At 33.0% G+C, this 25,927-nt stretch overlaps 2 protein-coding genes across 11 annotated transcripts; one reads left to right on the top strand and one right to left on the bottom strand.

The window, feature by feature from the left end:
* Window positions 1–218: 218 nt before the first annotated feature.
* On the top strand, window positions 219–2,393 carry LOC137821602 (dof zinc finger protein DOF5.6). The gene is made up of 2 exons (XM_068626268.2): window positions 219–483; window positions 956–2,393. Exons 1-2 carry the CDS (start codon window positions 430–432, stop codon window positions 1,910–1,912), a joined length of 1,011 nt encoding a protein of 336 aa, XP_068482369.1. The 5' UTR covers window positions 219–429; the 3' UTR covers window positions 1,913–2,393.
* A 6,050-nt stretch (window positions 2,394–8,443) lies between these two features.
* On the bottom strand, window positions 8,444–25,358 carry LOC137821600 (pantothenate kinase 2). 10 transcript variants are annotated; one of them, XR_016515741.1, is made up of 24 exons: window positions 24,922–25,211; window positions 24,384–24,804; window positions 23,619–23,831; window positions 23,389–23,441; window positions 23,036–23,152; window positions 22,458–22,577; window positions 22,055–22,149; window positions 21,880–21,973; window positions 21,647–21,778; window positions 20,674–20,786; window positions 20,405–20,597; window positions 19,123–19,334; window positions 18,034–18,078; window positions 17,915–17,963; window positions 16,760–16,842; window positions 16,459–16,598; window positions 15,836–15,952; window positions 14,861–14,924; window positions 14,090–14,236; window positions 13,862–14,020; window positions 12,484–12,567; window positions 10,170–10,364; window positions 10,009–10,080; window positions 8,444–8,737 (listed from the first exon to the last, which is right to left on the bottom strand). XR_016515741.1 is itself a non-coding variant. In XM_068626266.1 (23 exons), the coding sequence occupies exons 2-23, from the start codon at window positions 24,682–24,684 to the stop codon at window positions 8,648–8,650; spliced, it is 2,748 nt and encodes a 915-aa protein (XP_068482367.1). In that variant the 5' UTR covers window positions 24,685–24,804; window positions 25,180–25,358; the 3' UTR covers window positions 8,444–8,647. The 10 variants fall into 10 exon arrangements, 8 of the variants coding, with proteins under 8 accessions (XP_068482367.1, XP_068482364.1, XP_068482365.1 ...); XR_016515742.1 differs by having other exon boundaries at window positions 16,459–16,587; XM_068626266.1 differs by lacking the exon at window positions 16,459–16,598 and having other exon boundaries at window positions 25,180–25,358.
* Window positions 25,359–25,927: the final 569 nt, after the last annotated feature.

Raw genomic sequence — 25,927 nt, 5'->3', positions numbered from 1 at the left:
CACACAGTGCCCCAAATCCCCATCAACGCTCCTCCTTCCTCCACATCACCAACTCATCCACATCCCACCGTCCCTTCTGTCACTGAAGATTTAGTCAAGTTGAGATTAGGTATTTGCATTAGAGACAGGTTAAGGCCCACCATTGTTGTCACCAACGGGTTTTACATACTGTAGCTCTGCGACAACATGCCACCTCTCACTCACTGCCCTCAACTTTTTCTTCCTTCTTATTCACTGTCCCATCCCATGTAGCAACCACACCCTCACCCTCTCACACACAATACAATTCCCTCTCTTCAACTCCCACTTCACATATTATTCCTCTTCCCACCACTTCCTACATTCTCTCCTTCATCATCTTCTGCAATGCCTTTCACAAACTGCAACTACCACTCACACACTTAGTTTACAACATCGTCTATGCACTGAATGGGTTTATCTTCTTTGCACGTCTGCATGGATTCATCAGATCATTGGTTGCAGGTATATATAGTATATAACTGCACACACACACACCCCATCATGCAAACAGATGGGAATGTATATGTTTGCTTCTGGTTTTCTTAATCACAAGAAAGAACCACCTTGATTGATTCTAAATCATCATCATTCTTCTCAATTGTCACTCATTATAATGGAGTTGGTGAAAATAGCAGTTTGGGGGAGTTTTCGTTCAAGCGTTTTAGTTAATTAATTAAAGTTAGTTTGCAAGTCAGTAACAATGTGTCTTGCACCCAGCAACCCTTTTGTTTTGCAATGTGAGTTCGTTGGACCAAATTGAATTAAAGGAGAAAAAAAAAAAGAGAAAGCCAAGCAAAAGAAAACTAGGAAGAGAACAAAAAGAATGGAAAGAAAAAGACATTTAAAATCCAACAAGACAAATTTTTACAGTACGTCTAACATTTGAATTTATTTGAGTTAAATATTAAATTGTTTGCTTTACGGAAAATGTCAGGGCACAATTCACGAGGAGTCTGGAATGGATTCTTCTTCTTCACCCTCTGGGGACATGCTTACATGCTCAAGGCCCATGCTAGAGAGGAGGCTAAGACCCCCTCATGACCAAGCTCTAAAGTGCCCCAGGTGTGAGTCAACCCACACCAAGTTCTGCTACTACAACAACTACAGTCTCTCTCAGCCAAGGTACTTCTGCAAGACCTGCAGAAGGTACTGGACCAAAGGAGGCACTCTTAGGAACATTCCTGTTGGTGGAGGGTGCAGAAAGAACAAGAAAGTCTCTGCCAAAAAATCCAATGACCACCAATTAGTTAACAATCAAATTAGCCAAACACAACCCCCACCCTACCATCACAACTCCAAGGACCTTCAACTCTCTTTTCCAGATGTACAATTTTCCCACCTCAGCAACTTGCTTGGGAGCAATGCAGGGGCACTGGGAAACCCTAGCTTCATGGAGGGCAAGTATGGTATTGGCATGATTGAGAACCCTAGGCCAATTGACTTCATGATGGAGAGCAAGTTGGAGGGCATAATTGGGAGTAGTAGTTCTAGGAATTTTGATTTTTTTGGAAATAGTGATATGGGTATGGGTGGTGGGCTAGGAGATATGAATGGTACTGCTCAAAATGGGTTGCCACCAAATTTTCATGGTCTTTGCTCCCCAGCCTTTGGTGGCATGTCTATGTCCCTTGACGGCAACAACACCAGCAATGGTGCTAATAACTACTTAATGGACTCTTGCCAACGCTTGATGCTGCCTTATGATGCCAATGAGGACCATAATGCCTCAATGGATGTGAAGCCAAACCCTAAGCAACTATTGTCCCTCGAATGGCAAGACCAGGGTTGCTCTGATGCAGGCAAAGACTCATTTGGATATCTGAACGGTCCAGGATCATGGACTGGCATGATGAACGGCTATGGATCTTCCACCACAAACCCTTTGGTCTAAAAGCCAAATCTGAAGTCACAACTCATAGGTGATGATGCATGGATATTATGAACGGCTAATCTCTCTCTTGGCTTGGTTCTTTTGACCAATGACCTAATCAATGGCCATCATCACTTTCCCTACGTTATTTTATTTTATATGATATTATTATATTATATATACATAAAGCCTTTTGATGAAGGGAGGGTTCCTGGTATTTTCTTGTGTAGTGTTCCTTTCTTTCTAGCTATATCTATCTCAGGGTGGTCTTGTTTAGATTTCTATTGACTTATAAACCAAGAGAGTGTGAATGAGAAGCTTCAGAGTCCAATTCGACTGCCCTCAGTGCGTTACCTTTTGGTTTATATATATTTGTGTCTTTGTGTGCGACACGTCATGAAAGCTTTAGGATTTATGCTGTAACATCGAGGAAGATATGGTAGTTTTTTCCAGTTAAAGAAAATGCAGTAAGTACTACATTATCTTTATCTTTATGCTTGTATTGCTACTGTTATCACTTCCCTTCTTGTTTTCTCCATTAGATATTTTTAATTACTTTTGGTCAAGGAACTAACCAAAGAGTTTATTTTATTCTCATGGAGTGGAAGCGTAATTGTCAATATATTGAATATTCCGCAACCTTGCATGGGATTGGACGTCACGTGTTTCGATCTGACAACATATGCAACTCTTCAGAAAGGAAAAAAGAAGAGACGACGTGTATTTGAGACATGTTAAATTCACAACTCAAAATTTTCTACAAATATATTCCAATTTTAATATTATTATTTTAATATTTTTTCATATCATTTAATTCAAATTTAATTTTTATTATATATATTTATTTTTAAACTCATCTTCCCTATCAAGAGTTGTATAGAACTCTAAGAATCCTCAAACTATCATTTTTCTTAAGTTTCCTCAAGACATATAGCTTAGAATGAAAGTTATAATTTTGGGTGGTGTATGTATTTATTATGGGTGGTATCAAAGAAATCTTTGACTATAATTTTATATGAACTTATTAATAAAAAAGAAGGGTAAAGTAATTGAAATCAAATACGTTGGGATCATATGATTTCTACGTTTTTCTTTATTTTGAATGATAGTAAAAGCATACAATTTGTCTTAATTATGAATTTTTTAAATTCTTATTTAAGTTGTTTTCAATACTATAATTAACAAGAAAAAAATAAACTGAACAATTTAAAAAATTTATCCCATTTTCGTTTCAATTTAATATTTCCATACTTCAATTTTTACACTTATGTAATACTTTTCATTATTCTTTTTCTTTCGTTTTCTTATTATATAACTTCTGTAGTTCTATAATTTCTGTACTTCTATAATTTTCTCTTTCTACATAAAGCAAAAGATGTATCAGCCAATTTCTTTTTCATTTTATTTATAAATATCGTTTCCAAACAGGCGACACTTGAACTAAAAATATTTTCATTTTGTTTACTTACCTTTTATAAAAAGGATGTATAACTTCTCATGTACTTCACTGTAGTAAGAGAAAAAGAACGAGTAAATCACAACTATAACATATGATATTATATATAAAAAGATAGATGATAAAAATGATAAAGGGTTAAGTATATCTTTATATATTAAAACAGATTTCATACATTATTACTCTTCCTTTTATTATTCTACTTTTCATATCTTTTTTCATCAAGCATTTCACTTTTTCACAAAAAGTAGAACATTTCTATGTTTAAGTACACACCATCGGTTAAACTTGTTTGGTATTGTTATCTAATATGTGTGTACATGATCAAGTATGACATTCTTGAATTATAACTTATGAATTAAATATATTATAATCAATTATTATTTACATAATTATTAGGACCTAAACCTCACAAGTGAATGTGTTATTTGATAACATCAATTTGATATTTTTGTATTGACTAAGAATAAATGAATTAATAGGAGTATTTGAAGGATGCTATAACCCTATTTACAAAAAGGATTGAGGCAGGACTACCTTAATATCACAAAATACCATAGAAATACACAAATATCAAATACATTATATTCCTATATATGACTGTAAAAAATACTCATGACAATAAGCACAAAATTTCAGTGGTAATCGATGAAAAACAAATCTTGCAGAGTTTATCTCTTTCATCATATTTCAACTACAGTTTGATCCCAATGTTGCACTCTGCTAGACCTCTGCCAACCGCTCAAGGTTAACGACTGCTTTGTGTCCCTGCTGGCTTTCCAGATGCAGTAATTCAACAAGGCTATCAATATTCATATGTATTCTCCTAAGGCATCCATTTGTTCCCTACACAATGAGTAGAAAACCTTTCCCAGCTTTTGAAAGCTAATCAAATCTTACCAAGTATCAATCAAAGAATAATATACATTATACCAGAGAAATTTCAATAAACATACACCATATGATATAACCCATAAATTTCATTTCTCGTGACAACTTGGCAACCTTATGGATTGTGAGATTGTTTTAATACATAAGGACAAAGGTAAACTGAAAATCCTTATCATATAGATCACCTGCTCACATTTTGGCTTGGAAAAATGATACATGTTCCTGTTTTAGTTGCAACTTAGGAGGATTGTAGTTTAGTGTCAAGCAATCCTCCTAAGTTTCAAAGATGAAAACAAGCAAAAGTAGGACTTGGTCCAAAGGTGGTTAATGCTAAAAAACCTTGAACATTTTGAAAAAAACCAATTGTCAAATCAACATTCATTAAGACATTACATTCCTATTATTAGCCTGTTGCTCCCCACCAACACAATATAGCTTTCTCACCTTCACATCTGGCTTAAGAAATGATTATCATTTATATTTTTTATCTATTACCACAACTAATTTAGTACAATCAATTATAGTCAACCAATTTGGAAAAGAATAATTAAAACTAGGCAATTTATTTTTCATCCTTATCTATGATTTGATTTCATTTAGGCCATATAAAATATCTCATCAAATTCTACCCTCCTTTAAAGACTACATTATTCCTATGGTCATAGATGCTCCATAATACAATTGCAATTCACAAATCTTTCCACACAAGATTATGTTTTTTATTTAAAAAGATTAGGTGAAATTGCAAGAAGTGTGTCATTGGTGTGTTATGTTGGATAGATTGGATACCTACCCACATACAACATGCATTCCAAATCCTCAACACGACATAACAAAAATAGATGTTTTGTTTCTTCATGTTGCAGGCATAAAGGGCAAGTAATGCTACTTAAATTGGCCCATCTTCTAACAAAATTTATTTTTGTTGCCATCTTCCCAAGCATAACCCTCCATGCTAATGTTTGGGCATTTGCATTAACAGACTAAAACACACAAAAATTGGAGGAATTAACAATTGTATTACTGTTATGCAAATAGGCATATTAGACTTGACTGAGTAAATCCCTTTTTTTTCTCCATGTCCACTTATTTTGATTATCCGTGTTCAAGTCCTGTTAATTTCATTCCAACAATTCTAATTCTTGTGTAGTTTCCCAAATAAATCTACCCCTTCTCCAATGTAATAGCTACTCCCGTCCGTTGTCCCTCCTAACAGTTATATCATGTACTGTTTTGTTTTGACAAGTTGAAATAGAGTGCAACCTAGGGGACCTATGCATAAGATTAATACCTCCTAGCCATTTATCCTCCAAAAATGAAGCTGATAAAAAAATCCCCAAAAAATGAAGTTTATTTCCATATTCAATTTTCCATATTATATTATTGCCAAACCAACTATCTTTTGCAAATAGTTTCGTAAAATCTCTTTACTACCAAGATTGTTACTTCACTGGTGTGGTTCTGTTCTGGGCACCCTCATGGTCATATTTTCATAGCAATAATTCTCCCCACTTACCCTTTGATTCAACCACTAATCTCCACATCCACTTGGCAAGTAAAACTTTATTGAACCTGCCTATGTCCTTGACACCCAACCCTCCCTCCTACTTTCTCTTACAAAATTGTTTCCAACTAATCCAAGTTATTTTCCTACCCTCACTCCCCAAACTGAAAAATCCTCTGTATATTTGTTAGCATATGACATGCAAAAATTGACACTTTAAAAAAAGATAGATAGTAAAGAGGTAGTGCATTAAGAACATATTTAATGAGACAAAATTTCCCAACAAACGTTTGGTATCTGTCTTTCCACTTTGAGAGTTTAAACCTAAATTTATATATGTATGGCTCCCAAAATTATTTTTTTCTTGGATTTCACCCAATGAGAAATCTTAGATATTTGAAAGGTATGACCATTTTATTACAATTTAAGGTGTTAGAGAAATTGTCCAGTAATTTCCTTTTTATTCCTAAAGCCCCAATAATTGATTTGTGGAAGTTAACCCTCAAACCAGATGCAAGTTCAAAACATCTAAGTATAGCTTTGAACGTAACTATATTTTGGAAGGACTGCTTCTTCTGGCAACTCCAAATTTTCTTCTCTCACCTCTATAAATTTTTTGTATTTCAAAAATGTCCTTTTGTAATATTCTGGATTACGTAGTTCAAAAGTCTTTTTTCCAAATTCATAATTAGCTTCTGGATGATGTAATATGATAGTCTTTCTACATATGCATGATTAGTTTATGGATTACATAATTCGAAAGTATTTTCTAATATGAGAATAACATCCAGATTATGTAATCCGAAAATCTTTTTTCGGATGCATGTCCGGATTTTGGAAGCTACTTTCAAATCCAGACTTCCAGATTATATAATATGAAATACTATTTTTTTAAAATTATATTTCAGATTATACAATACGTAAGCTATTTCCAAATCCGAGATTAGATTCTAGATTATGTGATCCAAAATATATAAATGTATATAATTTTTTTAAAATTTCTTTCGAATTATATATATATATATATATATATATATATATATATATATATATGGGAATGGAATAAGAAGAAAAAAAAATATTTTCACGTTTTTATATAGAGGGAATGACGCTAGAACATATGGAGGCATACAGGAAGAAGCAGTCTTTTGAAAGTTGGTCTCTCCTACAAATAAAGTATCATTCGTATACTAATACATGTGCCTGATTTTTTTTTGCCTGTTTTGACTCCCAAAGGGTGTGTTTGCTTCCAAGTGTGAGGAGGGAGTGCTTTTTTGTGTTTGTTTCCATGGTTTTGAGAGTGGGGGAGTGGATGGGGAAGAGGGTAGAGGGTTTTTTTCATTCTTCACAAAATGAAGAGATTTGTGGAAATTTATGTAGAATTGTTGTATTTTACCAAAATACCCTTGTGCATGCATTTTATTACAATATACAAAATTAAATATTACATAAATTTATTTATAATTTCAAAAATATTTAATTATACTATTAATAACAACATACAATTATAAATAATGAATGCGTGTTTGTTTATATATTGCGTGTTTGTTTATATATTATTTAAACTTTATAAATATTATATTTTGATAGTTTGAAAGTTAAATATTGTTTTGATGTTGGAAAAGTCCTTGAATGGTATAATTTTTTAAAATGTTTTGATTGAATGATATATATTATATATGAATGATGAAAATTGTATGAAATTGATGTCATACATTTGGGATAATGTATGAGTTGTTATTTGATGGTACATTAAGTATGAAAAACCTATGTTTAATGGAGATCCTCTGGCTTCACTGATGATCTAAGTCATGTAAACTAAGATATCAGGTGGTGAGAAGTTAAGAGTGAGTTCACACACCGAGTCCCGCTGTAGACACTCAGTATTGGATGTTTGAACTTACCCTGATCTTTTCTATTGGATTCGCTGATAATCTTTGGATCAGGTGTTAGTCTCTAATAAGGACATACTTAATGAGTCTTCTGGAAGACGATGGGATTGAAATAAAATCCAATAATTGTGATTGAAAATAGATTCATGTGTGGTCTATATGAATGATGAAATTGGTTTTGAAATTTTATATGTTATGGAATTTCTTTTCATTAGCTTATCCTTGTTTTTCTTGTTGTGTTGTAAATTGCGATGATTGTACTACTTACATGAGCAGATGATCATACAGGTGTCGGAGGGTCTGGAGAACTTTGGGATGTAGTTTTAAATCTTAAATTATTAATATTTGTATTTCTATAAGTCATAATCTTGTAATAGAAATCGGTAGAACTTATATTGTAATAGTTAGATGTATTTTCTGGGGTGTTACATCCTCCCTTAGCCACTATCAAAATGTTTCAAGCAGCCAAATTAAATGTTTTAAGATTGCAAATTAATTAAAAATTTGATTTTACAAAAATAGTTTTTATCAAGATTAATTTAACGTTAATACCTGTTTAAAAAACTATTCTGAGGACAAATTAATAGAAAATTAAACAACTTTTATTCCATTAAAAACCAATTAAAGTTTTAACTTAAAAATTAGTTTTAGACCCATAATTAATTAATTAAGTCCTTGGCGCAGAGCTAAATATATGAACATTTATCTAAAATGACGTTAGCTGATAATTCAATGTGATTTTAAATAATCCAAGGTAAATCCAAAAGTGATTGTACTCACTTACAAAATTAACATTATAACACAGGGAGTGAACAACTAACTATATTGAACACTATTATTCCTCCAAGTTCTGTCTAAGCTTCCGGTACACAATTTGTAATGGCAAAAATATGGATTTGCACTGTGCACAGAAACAAAAAGCATAAAGTAAAATTTATACACCCAGATGATTCTTTCATGTACCCTGTAAGTATACTTATTGAATTATACAATCAACCTGTACATTGAAGCTTTCAACTAACAGGTTCGTATTTGCAAATACAGTCGTATATGTTCCCTTTAACCAATTTTTCAGCCAATCTCTGATTTTTCACCATTGCAAGCTGCCAACAGTTAAATAAATAAAGACAGGTAGAAGGGAGAAAAAATATGTATCAAACAGAGCACTCTATTCACCATAGTGGTATGTAATTAAGCAGTGGAAGCATAACAATGGTAGAAGTGAAGTACTGCGCCGACAGATTAACAATGGCATAAAAAATGAGCTCGTGAAACTGATGATTATAAATCATAAGGATAAGGGCATGGTGAATGCATATGAGGTCATGCCCACATTGTCAGTCAAAGGAACATATGAAGCGCTAGATCTGCTGCTAAGTTATGGTAGTCAGGTTGATGAAGACAGAAAATTTTTGGCAACTTAAACTTCCTCCTAAAGTACAATGTTTCATCTGGAGAATACTCAATAATTGATTGCCCACACCAGGCAATTTATTCAAAAGAGACATCAACTTTGAAAATGGACGCGGGGTGCCACTTTTGTGGACAGAAGCACGAAACTTTAGTCCACATTTTGTTTGCATCTGAGAAAAGTCATAAGATATGGTGTGATTGCTCGAAGTTGGTAGGTACAACGTGGGTGATACCACAGAATGCATTGGAACACTGCAATTTTTTAGTTATAGATAGCTTGAAGGAAGGAAAAGAGATAGGATGGTTTTGTGAGGGGCTATAAACAAGTGTGTTCTCTGATGAAAATTTTGATCATAACTCAAGCACGAAAGAAATTACATTCTATTCGTGGATGTGGGTGAGAGGGTATATTCTATCTTGCTCATATTCATATGCCCAGTGGCAACCTCAGGTGGGACTATGCTTAAAGAATGCCAGTAACAGATGGTGGGCATAATAGGGAACATGTATGCAATTGATGGGTGGAAGAAGAAATCAAAGTCCACATCATTTACCTTGAGTAATTATTTTGGATCGTAAAACAAGATAAACAAAAGAACATGCAGGAGGAGTGTTGTAGTTGCATGAACTTATTGATGAATATAGGTGGTGTTGACTTTTTATATGAGTCTGATTAGAGTTCATTTATACACCAAAAGGGAAGAAAACATATGCTTAATTCTAGATATGCTGCTGGCGAGAAAGATAACGCATATGAAGAATGCAAATCGATTCATGACAATGACTTATGTAGCAACCCCAAGTAGTGGAGTCCTTAACACAAGACAATTATCATAGAAAAGACGACAATAAAGTTTGGAGAAGCATTAAATCAAGTATACTCAACCAAAAACCGAATGATGAAAAAATGCCAGATTAATTCATTAGATTGCAATAATGGCTGTAAACCAGATACCATTACCTTTAAAGCATCACACTTAAACCGAGCATTGAGGTTAGTATGAAGAGCTCTACCCATCCCTTCCAAAATTAACTGCATAAATAAGCTTAATTAGAATAATTTACTCCTTGAAATTGTTAGATCCACAGTACTATTATCAAACACAGATCGACTGCCCCTACCAGATCGGCATCTTTGGCGGCAGCAGCAAGCTCAGAGCTGACCTGTCTTAAGTCTATACACGGACTACCACACCCATTCTCGACAACCATCAAAGGGACCGATGGTGAATTTTCTTTAGAACTATTTGAAGTATTAATCATTGCATCCACAAGCAAGCCTCCGACTTCAGCAGCTCGCCTTAGAATGTCACAATGCTGTAAATTAGAAGAATTAGTTCCCCTCAAAGATGATTCGGTAAAGGTAATATCAACAAATAGACATTTTGAATACGAGGTTGATTAGAAATGAGAAAGAGCACAACTAAACCCCAAAAGTAAACCCAAAAACGAGTATTTTGTCCATATTTTTTAATAATGTAGGACATCTTAAAACACCCTTCACACTTGAGACAACACATTGTGAATTTTGCAGGAATAGCTGGTGGGTGGTCCAATGATGAGTGTGTTCATTACTCACATGTTCATACTTTTTTCTAACATCTTCATTTACATTCATACAATGAACTTTTCTCAATTTTTGTGAATTAATATATTACTATAGCCAAATCTCCTAGGTTCATAGTTGAATAGGCTACTACTGATTTTCTCACATTTTTTGTACAAAAATGGGAGCTTGAAGACTTGAGAAGCAGTAAATCATTACTAGGACGTTTCACTAGCGAGCAGTTTACTAGTTCAGCGAGTGGCACTTGAAAATGACAACTTAACCTTTTGATTTCACTCAATGAGATGAATGTCTATGAGAACAAAAACCCTCAAAAAGGCCAAAGTCATGCCATTTTCGCTTCGTGAAACATAGAAGTCATTGAGCGAAAATTCACTTCATAGGCATTGGACAAAAGGAAAACTTTCCTACAAGAGAAAACATTTGCATTGGTGGGGGATTTTGGTGCATGGACTAGATGTGGAGAGCATTGAAGAGACTTCCAACTTCAAGATTTACATTTTCTTCCTCATTTTTTGTGCTCAAAATGTTCTACCCTTCTGCTTCATGTCGCATGACTGAATCATCTATGTATTTTTAAATTTCATTGCAATGGAAAATGTTTTGAAAGCAGACGAACTAGGGTTGAACAACCAAGGGATTTCATCTTAGCATAAATATTTGATGTCTCGGTCATTCTTGTAGCACTTTCTCTTCGTGGAATTCTTCTATTAAAAAATAACTAAGGGATTAATGTTTCTACAATAAAGTTTAGGCTCTTATACTAAGGAATTAAGGTTAGTAGAATAGTAGTCTAAATGAAAGAGCTATGATAGAAATTATATTAGATTCTTAAAGGCTATTGAGTTGAGTATATGAAATCCAACATCAATGATCTCTTTATCTTACCATCGCCTGCTTTATATGCTTGCAAGTTCTTAGGAAAAACTATAGAAATTCATTTATCTCATTTGTGTTAATGCTAGGATTGTAGTTAGTTTCTTTACATCAATCTTCAATTCAAAATTCTCAAGTCTTTATTACAAATTGTGTAAATGAGTGCAAATTCCTTTGGTGACAACTTGATTTATCAACTATACTACTTCCATTGTTAGCTTGCCAAGAAGTTAACATCCAACATCATGGTTGAAAATAGGCTTTGATATCTTATTAAGATTAGATTAAGACCTAACTCTCAAAAGTCAGCTCAAGAGGGGAGGATTGGCCAAACCTAATCAGGAGTAGTTTGACCATATTCCATGCTAGTGGGGCCTCATAACAAGGTCAACGATACTGGAAACATCTAATGACTCTTTTATAGATAATAAATATTACACAAAATGAGTTCTTCTTTTTGAAATCATGTGAATGCTATACCACTTTATTAGTAAAGGAAGGTTTACATAATAAAATATAAATATTCCTATCCCATTTCATACAGTAATGCAAAAATTTATTTGTAAGAATAGACAAAATAAAAGGGTTAGCAAAACCTCACTTTCCTACCTGGCACCCTGTATTTAACAGAAATTTCAGCACTTTTGTATCTCAAGTCCTTGTGTTCAAATAATTTATTAATTATCAATTACTTGAATGGACCAAGCCAGCTCAAAGGAGGAGGATTGTCCAAGTCTTATAATGAGTATTCATACCATATTCTTAGCCAACGTGGCAAATGTTAACAGTTTCTATAACATAAATACAAATGGAATTTAATGATAGGCATGTTCTACACTAATCTCTAGAACCTTAATATGTTCCCTCTCAAAGGAGATAAAAACGAATAGAGGTGTCTGAATGGTAAGGACATTCACATGAAATTTATAAGGAGCTCTAAAACATAAATTGTAATAGACCAAATTAGAATTCACAGCACAAAAATACACAGACCTTGGCAGCCTCAGCTATAATGTCAGGAAGCTCCATTGCAGTGACATCATTCAAGGCAGGAAGAGAGTTTGCAACCAACACTACCTGGAAGAACACATCTGTAGTTAATGCAGTACCAACATTAACGTTATAGGCATCAGCCAGGGTTGTACAGCAGCCAAGCTAAAAACAACTATAGTGTTTACTTGAAAAATGAAATCTCGATATTCATAAAGAAACCACACCAAAAAGTAGGCAGATTTCACATTTGAGACTGGGGTGGGTCCTACCAATAAATCTCAATACTACCAAAACATATTTAGGGTCCGTTTGGATCCAACGACAGATTTTGAGAGGACGAAGAAATGTACAGAAAATTCACAAATCAAAGAATAAAAAAATAATAAAACACAAGAATCGAGGCAAAAGCGTTTTAGTCTTCTTTCTTTGCATATTTGCGAAGAATATGATTAAATATATATATATATATATATATTATAATTATTATATTAAATATATTAAATATATATTATATTTTTATATTATTAATTCATTCACATTTTATATTTATATTATAATAAAATAAGTATAATTAATTATATAAAACAATATAAATAATAATAATTATTAAAATATTCATAAATATATAAAATGATAATTAAAATAAAATATTAATAATAAATTTTTGAAATAATAAATATAATTAAAAAATTATAAATAATAATTAATAATGATAAAAATAAATAATAGTAAACTTAAAATTAATTTATAATATATATTTTGTAATTATTAAAAATTTACATAATACCATTAAAAAGTCAAAATTACCTTTAATTTTATTTGTATCAAATATTTAATAATATTATTAATAAAAATAAATAATAGTAATAATTAATAACAATAAAAATAAATATAGTTATTTATATAATAATGTTATTATTATTAATTATTAAAAAAATATAAATTAATTAATTATTTTTATTATTCATATATTTTTAAAGATACAGGTAAATTTATAAACTTATATTTTACATCTTTTAAAAATATTAAAAATTTTCACACAATCATCACATCATTCACCAAATTCAATAAATTTTCTTTACAAATCTACTCTAACATACCCAAATCCAAACAATCTCACTTTTCTCTCAAATCACTCCAAATCCACTCCCTCAAATCTCCCCCTTAATTCAAACACACCATTAGTAAACTAAACATTTATTATTAGTAGTAATAGCTGAAATTCAAATCAAATTATTATTATTATTATTATTATTATTATTATTATTATTATTATTATTACTACTAATGATAATAATACTGGAAGGGGATTTAAGATAATAAAAAAAAAACCTTTGCTGTCCAATACAGAAGTCCAAAATATAGGAAGCCAACTTACTTCAGTCCCACGGCGGAGGAGCTCCCTAGCTAGTGGAAGCATCCCTAGAACAATGTCAGCACCTGAGTTGTCTACAAAGAGTAAAGCTCTCTTGTGGCGAGGATTTTTCTTGTTTCTGCCCCCTAACATCCTCTCTTTAAAGTCATCAAAATCATCCACCTATATTAGAAATAATTAGTCAGTATTGAACCATCAACTACCCAAACAAACATGTTTAATTGCACTTACCCGCCAAGGTCTACGCATTTTATTGCGACTCATTCTGTAAATTTCAATAATAGTTCCTTTATGATAGAGATCCACACATGCACGAGATCCCCAGTCAAAAATGTTTGCCGCAAGAACACCTTCAATTAGTGTAAGCAGTCTTGATTCCTGAAACAAAGGAGGGTTTCATAGTACATTAGAAGCTGGGATTTCTCATTCCACCAGCAGAACCAAAAATACTACATATTTGTATACGAATTACAGTGTGCACCAGCATAAAGCTAACTAATGCATTTATACCATCACTAGCAGAATTGAAAAATACTACATATTTGTGTATGAATGGACCAGTATGCTACCAGCATAAAGCTAACTCATACAATTATGCTTTCACCTTAAGTAGTCAAACACAGTTTCTTTAAAAGGATATATTATTAATTAGATAAAAACCACTTGTTACAAATATGGGTTCATTATGTTAGAGATATGATGTGATTTGATAAGGCAATATCTTGCCAAATATCTCCCATTATTAGAGATATTGTTTTGGTTCCTTATTATTATATTTCTTCTGTATTATAAATAAGAATACTCATGTCATGTGTGTACCCAATACACGAAATTCAATATATTTTTCTTCTTGATTTCTCCCTCCTCAACATGATACTAGAGCAGTATCATCCTTCCTGACTTGTTTTGACACTAGTCCCTTTCAACACCAGTCATAATACAATACATGAAAGAATAATATTGACTCCTCCCAATTCCAACATGCTAGATTAAGAAGATTACCTCATCCATACTATCAAGTTCCACCAGCAAGTCAGGTAAAACAGCGAGTGATGCCTCATTTTCCCTATTTTACACAGAATCCAAACAAATGAAGTTTTTATAAAATGTAGGAAATTGTCCATAGAATATAGCCATGAAAATGACATAAAATGAAGTTTACATTGCCTGCATGAACTTCTTTATTAAATAAAGAATATTTATATATTACAAAAACACAGTGAGCCTTGCTTGGACCAACAGAAATGTTTGTCTTGTGATTAGGTCATGGGTTACAGTAATTGTAATAGCTCCAGTTCTTATGTGGGTAAGCATTTGGCTGTGTATATATGATCCACGTCCAACCCAGATCCCATGGCGTGAGCAACGTGCAAGCCACCCTTTACTTTGTTTTCAGATTCAAATTGCAAATCCAAAAGGGCATAAATAAAATATATACATTAAAAAAATCCAAAATTTAAGGACCAATGGGCTATGAACAAGGTTGGATATATATATATATATATATATGTATATATAAGAAAAATCAAGATATTTTTACTTGAGGAGAAAAAAATCAAAACAAATCTTGATGAATATAATTTCAATTAAGGGAGTTCTTTTGCACCTTAAAAAGAATTCAATAAGGCATAAAAATAAAAGAATAATCAGTCCCCCTAAAACAATAATAAAAGTAGACTTGGATTTCCATTTTAGCCTCTCGAAGGATATGTACTGATAGTATTAGGAGAATGAGTAGCAAAAACAGAAATTACAAGGAAGCACACCACAAAGAATCAAGAGCCGTGATTTTCCCTTTCTTCCAATTTTACCATGTAAATGAAACTTTAATATTCTTAGCTAATTACCATTGAGCTAAGTAAATTGCTTTAGGAAAATTTGCACACATAATGAGGGACTTAAAAAGGCAATTCAACTACATCACGAACACAGGAAAGACCCCATTTTTATTGTCTTCTACATAAAAAGGGTGAATACCTCTGCTTTATACTTCTGTAGGCATCAACAAACTGGAATTCCCTCAAGCATTCTTCCCTCATTTCCAAGAGGTTGGCGAGGCCTAACTTCCCATATGCCGAAGGCTCCTCCATCAACCTATTCAGTTTGTGGAGATATTTGATCAGTGACAAAAGCTCATGCTAAGGATAGTCTGACTCTTTTTAAAAGAATAGGGAAAAAAAGCTTATTCTTATGTTTGGTCTATGAATTTTAAGAATATATAATTTTCAAGCTTGGCTTCTAAGAGTGGATGTAAGTCACAAGTTATCACCAAAACACCATGGATTTGGTTTACATTCTCGTCTATACCAATTCTCTTTAACTTACATCAATTATTTGATTAGCAATGTCTTATGTTGGACATTTGAATTTGATTTTACATGAAAATTGACACCATATTTCCTCAACTTGGTTAAAATTTTCATAAACTAGATTACTTTCAAAGAATGTTGTGTTAAGAATCAATATTCCTCCCCTAGTGGTCTCCATTTTCCAATCCAGTATGACTTCTGTAACTTTTCATCAAGCACACGTGGCCATTTTTTTCACATGCTACAAAATTAAAAACACAGGTTTGGGAGAGTAGACAGAGGTCAAAGTACCCATTCTAGAAAACTTGACATGATCAAAGCAAGTCAGTTGCATCCAAAAGCAAAGTCATGGCGCTCAGAAACTTGAGTTGCTCATCATACTTTGTATTTGTTAATGAGTATTAAAAACCATGAAATATGCTGCAAGAGCACTAGATCCACAATAAATATTTAAAACTAATCCAACTAATTAAAGACAACACAGAAAAACTCTCAAATGGTAATTAATAAGTTCACAGCAAGATAAGCAGAGTAACCCATGCATCAATAATAAAAGTAAGCCATCAAAACAGGAATGTTATGTCAATATTACCTGGCCAAGTGGGCTGAAAATGCACGAGCAAAAGCATCACCCCTTCTTTTGGCATCATCAGTTCCACCTTCACTTGCTACCGCCTATCATGTTTTAATTGGGAATCTCACAATCATAAACTACTTTCTAACAATTTGGCCTTAACGGTTTACTTTCAACAAGATGATCCATGCATTAGAAGTTGGAACTATACACAACACCGAGAAAGCCAAGGTTTGAATGTAACCCTTCAACAAGCTCAATGCTTAATTAAGACCCAGTCTAGTTTCGGAAAACATTTTGATTTCATCTATATTTTTCACCAATACTAAAAAAAGTCTTGTTTTCACTTTGTTTCCTTTTTTAAAGATTCAAAAATAACTTTTTTTTATTTACAAAATTTCCTGCACAAATCTTCAAAAGCAGGAAGCAAAATAGTGTAGCTTTGTATTTATTAGTATAAAAGGAATGAAATAAAAAAAAAATCTCAAATCAGACAGAACTTACAAGATATATACAAAAACAATTACATAGTGTGATCTAACTGATTTTCAGAAAATTATGAAATCTAAAACATAAATAATGATCTTCATTCAGCAAATAGTATATCAATCATTCAATGTTGTAGGTTCACGTACTAGACAAGCTCACCTCTTACCATTTTATATATCTAATTCGGAGACTAGTAGGCATTTATTTTAACACTATCCAGCTGCAATATTACTGGTAAGCCTCATTGTTACCTTTGGTGAATTGTGGAATCATCCATTAAGCAAAAGCAATATATACTGTCAGCCAGAGGTTTTAAGACCACTGACAGAAAATCTCTTAAATTAGTTTGCAATATTCACAATTATTCCAGTAATATAGTGATCATGTTGGTCTCTATGGTGCTCAGGTAATATTTTAGGCAAGGTTTTTACATTTTAGTAATGGGAATGCAGTGAATTTGGCATGCTTTACTGTTTTCTGGTGTTTGGATTTCTGAATTTCTTTTAGAAGGGCATATTATTCTCTTTATTGCAAGTAGAACCTAAGGTTATATTGCCTTTTGGTTTCTTATCATGTGTACAGGCGTGTCCAATAAGCCAATCTTAATGTGTTTAAACATTTGAGGGATACAAAGGGACACAAGCATGAACACAGGGTGTTCGAACTTTCAAAAAAACTGATTACCTTGTCTACAAGATCTGACAAATGCTCTGATAAAATGGTGAGCCAATATCTACACGAGATACAAACTATTAGCTTAAGAAGAAAGACTATGATCTATCAAGTACAGATAAATTTCTTACTCTAGTTCACTGTTATCTGATAGGTCAATTGTATTTGGCTCATACCTGTAAAGAGGGGAATTCAATACTTATTAAAAACGAACGAAGGTAAATTATGATATCATATATATAATCACTTGGAAAAACCAATGAGTGAGCAAGCAAACAATAGCCAATAACTACAACGTAAACATAACTCATAGGAGTAGTTTGTCATGACAGAGGACCAATCTTGACCTTTAAATCTTATCTGAAGGATAAAGTTTGACAATTACATAAAAAAAAATTATAATGAACATTTACTCGTACATTAAACCAGTATATATCATAGTTATCAATCTTGGATAACAATGCACAACATCTAGCTTTTGAAACCACCATGGCAGGAGGTGAGAAGATTTCCATTTTAACTATTATAAAACAAAAAAAGTTATGCTATACATAAATAGTAAATCCAAAAGAAACAAAATTAAAGGAATTTCCCATAAATAAAGTCAGTTTTCACATGCAATCACCATGATAATTAAGTAGAAGAAGAACATAACAACTTAGATAAACATTAGTAAAAAGTAAATCAGGAGGTTTAAAAGGAAGATAAAAGAATGCAAGCAGAAAACAGGAAAAATAAGTCCTAAAAGGTATGAAAGAACAGGGGACCAAACAAAGGCAACTTCTGTAGTGGAATGGTCAAGGAAAAAGGGTTTCATATCCTATTTTTGTTTCAGAAGCAAAGAATGCATTAGAAAGAGGAGAAAACATAAATTACTCCAAAAATATCCTAAACAACATTTTTCAAGGATAAAAATGGATGTTCGATATTACGTGGTAGCACCATTATAGCATGCAAAAAGCTGGTATTTTGGCTGTGCTGCTATTGCCTTGCAAAGGCTGCCACTCAGAAGCGCTCCCTATTTGAATTAGATAGCAGCTCAGGTCCAGCGCTGTTGTAGCACACTGCTGACTTCTATGGCATATATAAGTATGGATGTATATGCAAACACACATATCTTTATTGCCATATTTAGCAATATAAATCACCAAAACAAATAAAAACATGGGATGCCAAAAGATGAAAACAATGATCTCGGAGCATTCAGTGATCGTGCTTACAATTTTGGGTCTGCTAGTAATGGAAACACCTCCAATGTTGGTACTAGATGAAGAACACCGACATTTAGAGCACTTGCATCAGATCGCAGAGTACTTCCTTTTGACAGAGGAACCTCAAAACCCCCAAGTCCAGTAGTTCCAGCAAGTGGAGTCATTGGCACAGGTGCAGTAATCTCAGTTCCCTTCCGCAAAAACTTCTCCATCCATGAAATCTGCATTGAAAACTCTAAATCATAAATTTCTAATCGATTGAGCCACTTCAGAACTTAAGAAAATAACTCTCAAAACTCAATGACATCAAAGTCATAATGATCTGGAAGAATTTGCAAGAAATGATAAAATCGAACGAACAAGAACTCAAACTAAGCTTTAACATACATGCTCACTTGCATCAGTGTGAGAAATAGAAAATGAGAGGAAAATGTGTGTGAAAAAAAGGGAGAGAAAAGAAATAAAGAGAAAGAAAACTGACTCCGAAATCTACAACTCAAACTGAACATGAAAAAGAACATCATGATTGCAGTCATACAGTTTAGGATTTTATGATGGTGATTGCTTACTTGCAGTGACATGCAACTGATTGCAATCATGCTTTAATTATAGTCTGGTGTAATGGACTGAACACTAAAAATGCTACAATATGATACCCATAGAGATGTTAGTGTATAATACCACATAACCATACATAACAAATACAATCTAACCACCTCATTTCCTATGCATTCTAATTTCAACCAAGTCTATAATTAGAATTTGATTATTTTATTTTAGCACAGAAACATGCACTTCTTAACACCTTTTAACTCTTACCTTTTCAATTTATGATCTCATGCCAGATAGTTAGAGGTACTTCCATCATCCATTTCCATGTTCCTCACATTCTGTCTTTGGCAGCCATCCAAATTGGTAGGCAATTGTTCCAACTCAATTGAATATGATTCCAGGTAAAATCATTTTACATTATTCTATAGGAATCTTGTCAACGGAGTTACTTAAGCTATTTTATTATTGCAGCATCAAGATGAACATCCAACACAAAAAAAGTGGGTCGACCTTGTTGATTGTAATGGAATTGATGCTCCAAAAAGTACACCCTATAAATTGACTTGAGAGTTATGGTAGGATTAACTATTGTTGTAAGCTGTCTATGTGGAAAGTTAAGCAAAACCAAACATGCTAAATTCATAACTGAGAAGTCTAGCAGAAAAACATCTAAAGATTATCCATATATCTTAAGCAAGACACCAGCATATGTTAGAAATTTCCAATCCCTATCACTTGCCTTCTCATTCAAATCTCCAAGCGGTGGGCCATGAATCTTGCCTCCTGTATACGGAGCACCCATTGGAAACCTTTCCACCAACTGATGAACCATGAGGTCATCTAAACCATGCTTCTCATAACTCATAAATGCACCTAAAGCTCCCAGAAATCCTTCGTGTCGCAGGAACATTGCTTGTGCTTCTCCATTTGACCTAAATGAGAAATAATATAATGAATCAACACAGTAATTTAATAGAAAGAAAGAAATATAGTTATGCCTTTATGTACCAGAAATGTACTGCGAAAGAAATAGTGTCCATGGTATAGGCATGACCCCTTATAAAAAATCCACCAAAAAAGATTCGCTTCAATCGAAATCGCAATGCATTCAAGTAAGCTATCTACAGAGATGAAAAGAACATCAGTTGGGTACCTTCTAGAAGAACAAAAAATAGAATAGAACGTGAAAATTACTGAAGATGGATGCCTAATAATGCTTCCATGTGTCACCAAAGCTAATTTTGATTTAGGAGTTGTGTTTCCTTCAGGTTGCATTTAGATAAAGTAAACTACGTCCAGAAAATCTTATTTAAAAATCAATCTATTATCTTTTAAATGTTGAGAGAAAAAGGTTAGCAAATTTTCAAAGAACTAGAATGAAATTATGTAAATATAAGTTGGATGATTAAAAGAAAAAAAGAACTTGTTTTCCATATATTTGTACAAAAGCTTCTAGAAAGAATATTCTTTCAACAGTAATTTCTATTAATGTTGCTAGAGACCGAAAATAATTCATGAGCCTCTATGTAGTCCTTGACATCATACCCTATGTAGTCAAGAATTTAATTCTTCGACTCCCATTCTTCCAATCAAAGGTTTGAGTTTCAAATCAAGGTAGATAATAGGACCATTAATGAGCCCCCACCTAAAGCTCAAACCCTTAAAATAGTTAGTCCTCCACTAATATGATCTAGAGGGGGTCAATATAATTTGAGTTATAAAAACCCAAATTTTGATCTTACCAACTTCCTCAAACTGAATATCAACCCCCTCCCTTCCGTTTTCTCATCACCCATACATAAATTTTAAGTGAAATTTGCAATATTCAATTTATTAAATACAAAGAACTTCATTTTTACACGTCTAATTTATAAAAGTGTTCCTTGATATTTTAAATAACGAATTGAAAAATGGAATAAGCTGAATGAGATAGTGTAAATGTATGTATGAAAAATGGTAAAATTATAGTAGTCAACTCAACCTGGCCAATATTGTATGAAATCATCCTTAGAAGAGAAAGTGATATATCTTCGGGTCTGTATTCTTCAAGCTCTTTTTTTTCTGATATTGTTTTGCCAAAACTTGAGGCAATAGTGGAAGCTGATAGGCCAATCTAGTACAGTTTATTTATACCAGGAAAACTCGGTTAAGTTGGAACAGTTTCACTCCATGATGAATATTTATAGGGAAATAATAATAGCTGAAAATTTTTACCTTAGAATAGTCCAAACCCCCATATATATCCCCAACTAGCATGTCCATACTTCTATTATCTCCTTTCTGACTCAGCTCAAGCAACTCATCAAAACTGAAATTCATTCATCACCTTATAAATACTCAGTAGTTCAAAAATAGCAATATATAAGAACAACAAGTCAATGAAAATGACCTCTTGCACTTTGTTAACAGTCTTCCCAAACCCCAATAAGTACCACCCCCGACATTTGTCCCACTAACCCTCTCAAATTTCCCATCTCCATCAACCTATAAGAACAGAAATTAGAAGTCCGGATAAGAACATATTGGACTTTTGGCTCAATTTGGATAAACTTCTCAATAAATACCTACAAGAGAAGAAAATTAGAAAATAAAAGAATCAAGCTTCACCCAGAAGTTAAAATCATCGTCTGTACCTCAATTTTTTTATTAAGACACTCCTCTTTTAACTTCTCCAAAAGCTAAGAAGCTTAAGTTAATTTTAACTTCTGGGAGAAACTTGATTCAGTTTACCAAAGAATATATCCATGGAGATAAAAAAAATTGATTAAATAAGGAAAAAAGACAAAATGTACCTTGATCATGCTAACACCAGATCCAATATTGACCAGAAGATAAGGGAATAAATCATTGGGTTCAATTTGAACAAACTCTTTGTGGCCCTCCATGTGTGTGAAAGCTTCATGACGAATTGCCTACTAAGTGGTAGAACTTCTAATCAGAAATTATTGACAGTGAAAAGAAAAAATGCAGATCAGTCAACACGAAAAACTATTACCATAAAACATATTGGTCATATATTCCAAACTAAAAGATAGAACTGCCACAGGTCAATGACATAAAGGATTAACATAGTTCTCAATCAGATCTTGGTTGGTAACAAGAACCATATAGTGTCAAGACGGAAAACAGAGTATAGTCACCTATAGCTATATAAAAATTTACACAAAAAGCACAGGCCAGTCTTGTTAATTAATTGGCTGTTTACCTTTAAAACAAGGGGAAAACACGATAACATGACTGTAAAAAAAAGCAAATTTATAGTTTCCTTTTAATCTTTATTTATTTCTTATTGTCTATTAGTTGCTCATATCTAGCTCAGTTGACCTAAATAAAATGCAAGTGAAACAAAAAATTAGAAGAAGGGATCCACCTTAAGCAAGAAGTTAGCTCCAGCCACAAGGCAATCCATTTCATCTTCTTTGTCAAGACTAACCCCAAGTCTTTCTTTGAAAAGGTCAGCGTACTTGTATGCTCCACCACCAGTAGCCTTTGCCACAAAATGAATTCGTTATTGTTGTACTTCAACAACAGCAAAAGACAAAAAAAATACTTATCCTTTTTCCAATAACTACATCTGGATGAGATAAGTGGCAAAAAGATACAGCTTTTATTGAGCAATCTAAAATAAATTATGATTGATGATTTGAAGAAATGATATATTCAGAAAAATAAAACAGAATCTTCTCAATAAATATAAACAACAGTCAGAGACTCAATAGTTACCTTAATTATGCCATTCTGGTCAGTCAAACCATCAGAGTATCGTGGCTCCAACCCTATAGCCAACAAAAGAAGTTCAAAATCATAAATTCATTGTCCTGTGTAAAAGTATTTAGATATGTATAATGTAGTGAAATTGACATAGGAATAGAAGATTACAAAATGAAATTGAATGCACATTACTATTTTAGAAAACAAATGATGAAAATAATAAACTAAGCAAGACTACCTACCACCACAGTGAAGCTGCTTTGAATGAATGAAATCCAAGCACTCATTAATCTTTCTCGTTTCAAACTTCACAAAGTGTAGCCTTCCACCAAGGATAGGGTAGCTTCTCCTGTTACCATTAGAAAACCCCAGCCGCTCTTTCACACTTCTCTTCCTTTTATCATCCACTGATTGGTCTTCATGTCTTGAAAAGTACACTAACTTTATCAGAGATCCTGCACATATGATCGAATAAGATTAAGTTTCAGAGTTCAGACATATTCCACAGGCTACCAGTCATTTATTTTCCCTAAATTAATACAGAATTGAGTCAATTTACCGACTGTATTTCCTTAAGGACAACAAACTGTGAAGAACCCAAAAAGAAAAAAAGTCAAACTGTGATAGGCCCTGTCATAGTATTTATTTAGTTATTCTTTTTTCTCCACCAGAGCTCTCAAGGGACAACACAAAAACACTAGAAATAAGGGACACTACCAGGTGGAAAGCCTAATAAAAGAATGATATAAAACGCGAGGGAAAGAGAACAAAAACCCTTTAAGGTTTAATAATGGAGGCCTCAAAAGATTGTAATATACTAGCAGAAATTGCCAATTCTAACTCTCAACTCCCACCAAAAACGAAACACAACAAAAACCGCTAGGCATCAAAAGGAACTGAAAAAATATCATTAAGTATACATAATAAAACTCCAACAACAAAAAGACACCAAATAAATTGCGGCACTATGAATTAATTCTAATAAACAGCAACTATTATATATATACCTCCAATGTCAAGTGCTAGGTGCGACAAATCATCAGATTGATTAGGCAACAAAATGGTGGGATACTTCTCCTCCTCATTCCCTTGAATCTCAGCTTTGCTCACATCAAGTTGAGGCCTCGAACCCGACCTGTGCATGGAATTGGCAGGCGTAGGAGCCATCTCTCTTTCCCCTTCACCACTCTCCAGTTGCGTGCGTGCGATGTTACTGTTGTTCTCACTGTCCTGCTTCTGCAATTTCTCTTCTTCGATAGTTCCAATAACTTGGTTTTGTTGCTGTTCCTTTTCTACAGAACCAGCCATCTTATATAAATTCAGAACCACCCAAAACTAAACCAAACCAATCCAAACTCGCTCCCTAACCCCACCAACCTGCCTCCCTCCGTCACTCCCCTATATTTGGTCACTGGTCCTTTACCTATCCTACATTCGCACAAACAAACAAACAACCAGCGCAAATATTTTATCCATTCCATGCTAAAAATAAAAACAAATAATTCTATATTACATAATACAATGTCAATTACTATTTACTACTACCAGAAAAATTAACCACTACGCATTGCGATAACGGAGAAGCCATTTTTACGTCGACGAAACGATAAAAAAAAAATATAATGCAAACCACGAATTGAATTTGGATCTCGGAGGAAATGGAATTGTGCAGTTACGCGCCGACGAAACTGGTTTGGAATTTATTGAAAGGTCAGTGCATGAATGAATGTGTGAGAAGGAGTAGAGTGGGAAAGTGTTCCTTCCTAGATCAAAGGCTAAACAAGAATAGGGGTAATCATGTACCAAACATTCCGATAGAGAGAGAGTGGTTATGTAATTGCAGAGTGCAAACGGTGCCATGAATCAATCATACGGTGATTGGAGTTCCACGCGCGTGTAGTCTACTCCATGTTCGTCGTCACTTCGGTACACTCACTTGTATCTACGCGCCCATACAGAGCGTGCTGTTCGGTTTGCTTGTTATTTTTTCATTATTATTATTATTTTCTTTTTTATAGTCCTGGAATTAAACTTAAATTATTACTATTATTATTATTATTATTTACTTTGTAATTAAAATTAGTTTGTAAAATTTAAAAAAATATTTAATTTAAAACTTTTAGAAATTAATTCTCATATAAATTAAGTCTAGTTTAAGAAAAAATTAATTACTTTAGAAAAAATGTATGAACTTCTGAAATATATCTTTAAATAATTTGAGAATTTTAGAAAATAATTTCAATCATCATTAAATATTGTAATATTGTCAACAGATATTGATGTGTAATAAAAGAAAGTATGATGAGACTTAATTATTTATTGTTAATACATAATTAATTTGTATAAATGTCAGTTGTAACAAAATATCATATCTCGTCACTATTAAAAGAAGATAATTGAATTTGACATAAAAAGTATTTTGATATATGAGTTTGAGATTACTCTCAAATTTTCAAAGACAAAATATCAAACAGTGTGCCAATAATATCATTTATTTTTTGTTAAGCATGAATAAAAGGCAAGCATGTTAAAACTTCTTTTTAAAACTATC

Source organism: Phaseolus vulgaris, chromosome 9, assembly GCF_051622355.1.
Source record: "Phaseolus vulgaris cultivar YP4 chromosome 9, ASM5162235v1, whole genome shotgun sequence".
Taxonomy (NCBI): domain Eukaryota; kingdom Viridiplantae; phylum Streptophyta; class Magnoliopsida; order Fabales; family Fabaceae; genus Phaseolus; species Phaseolus vulgaris.
Note: the sequence above shows the minus strand (reverse complement) of the source record. Positions and strands in the feature narration are given on the sequence as shown.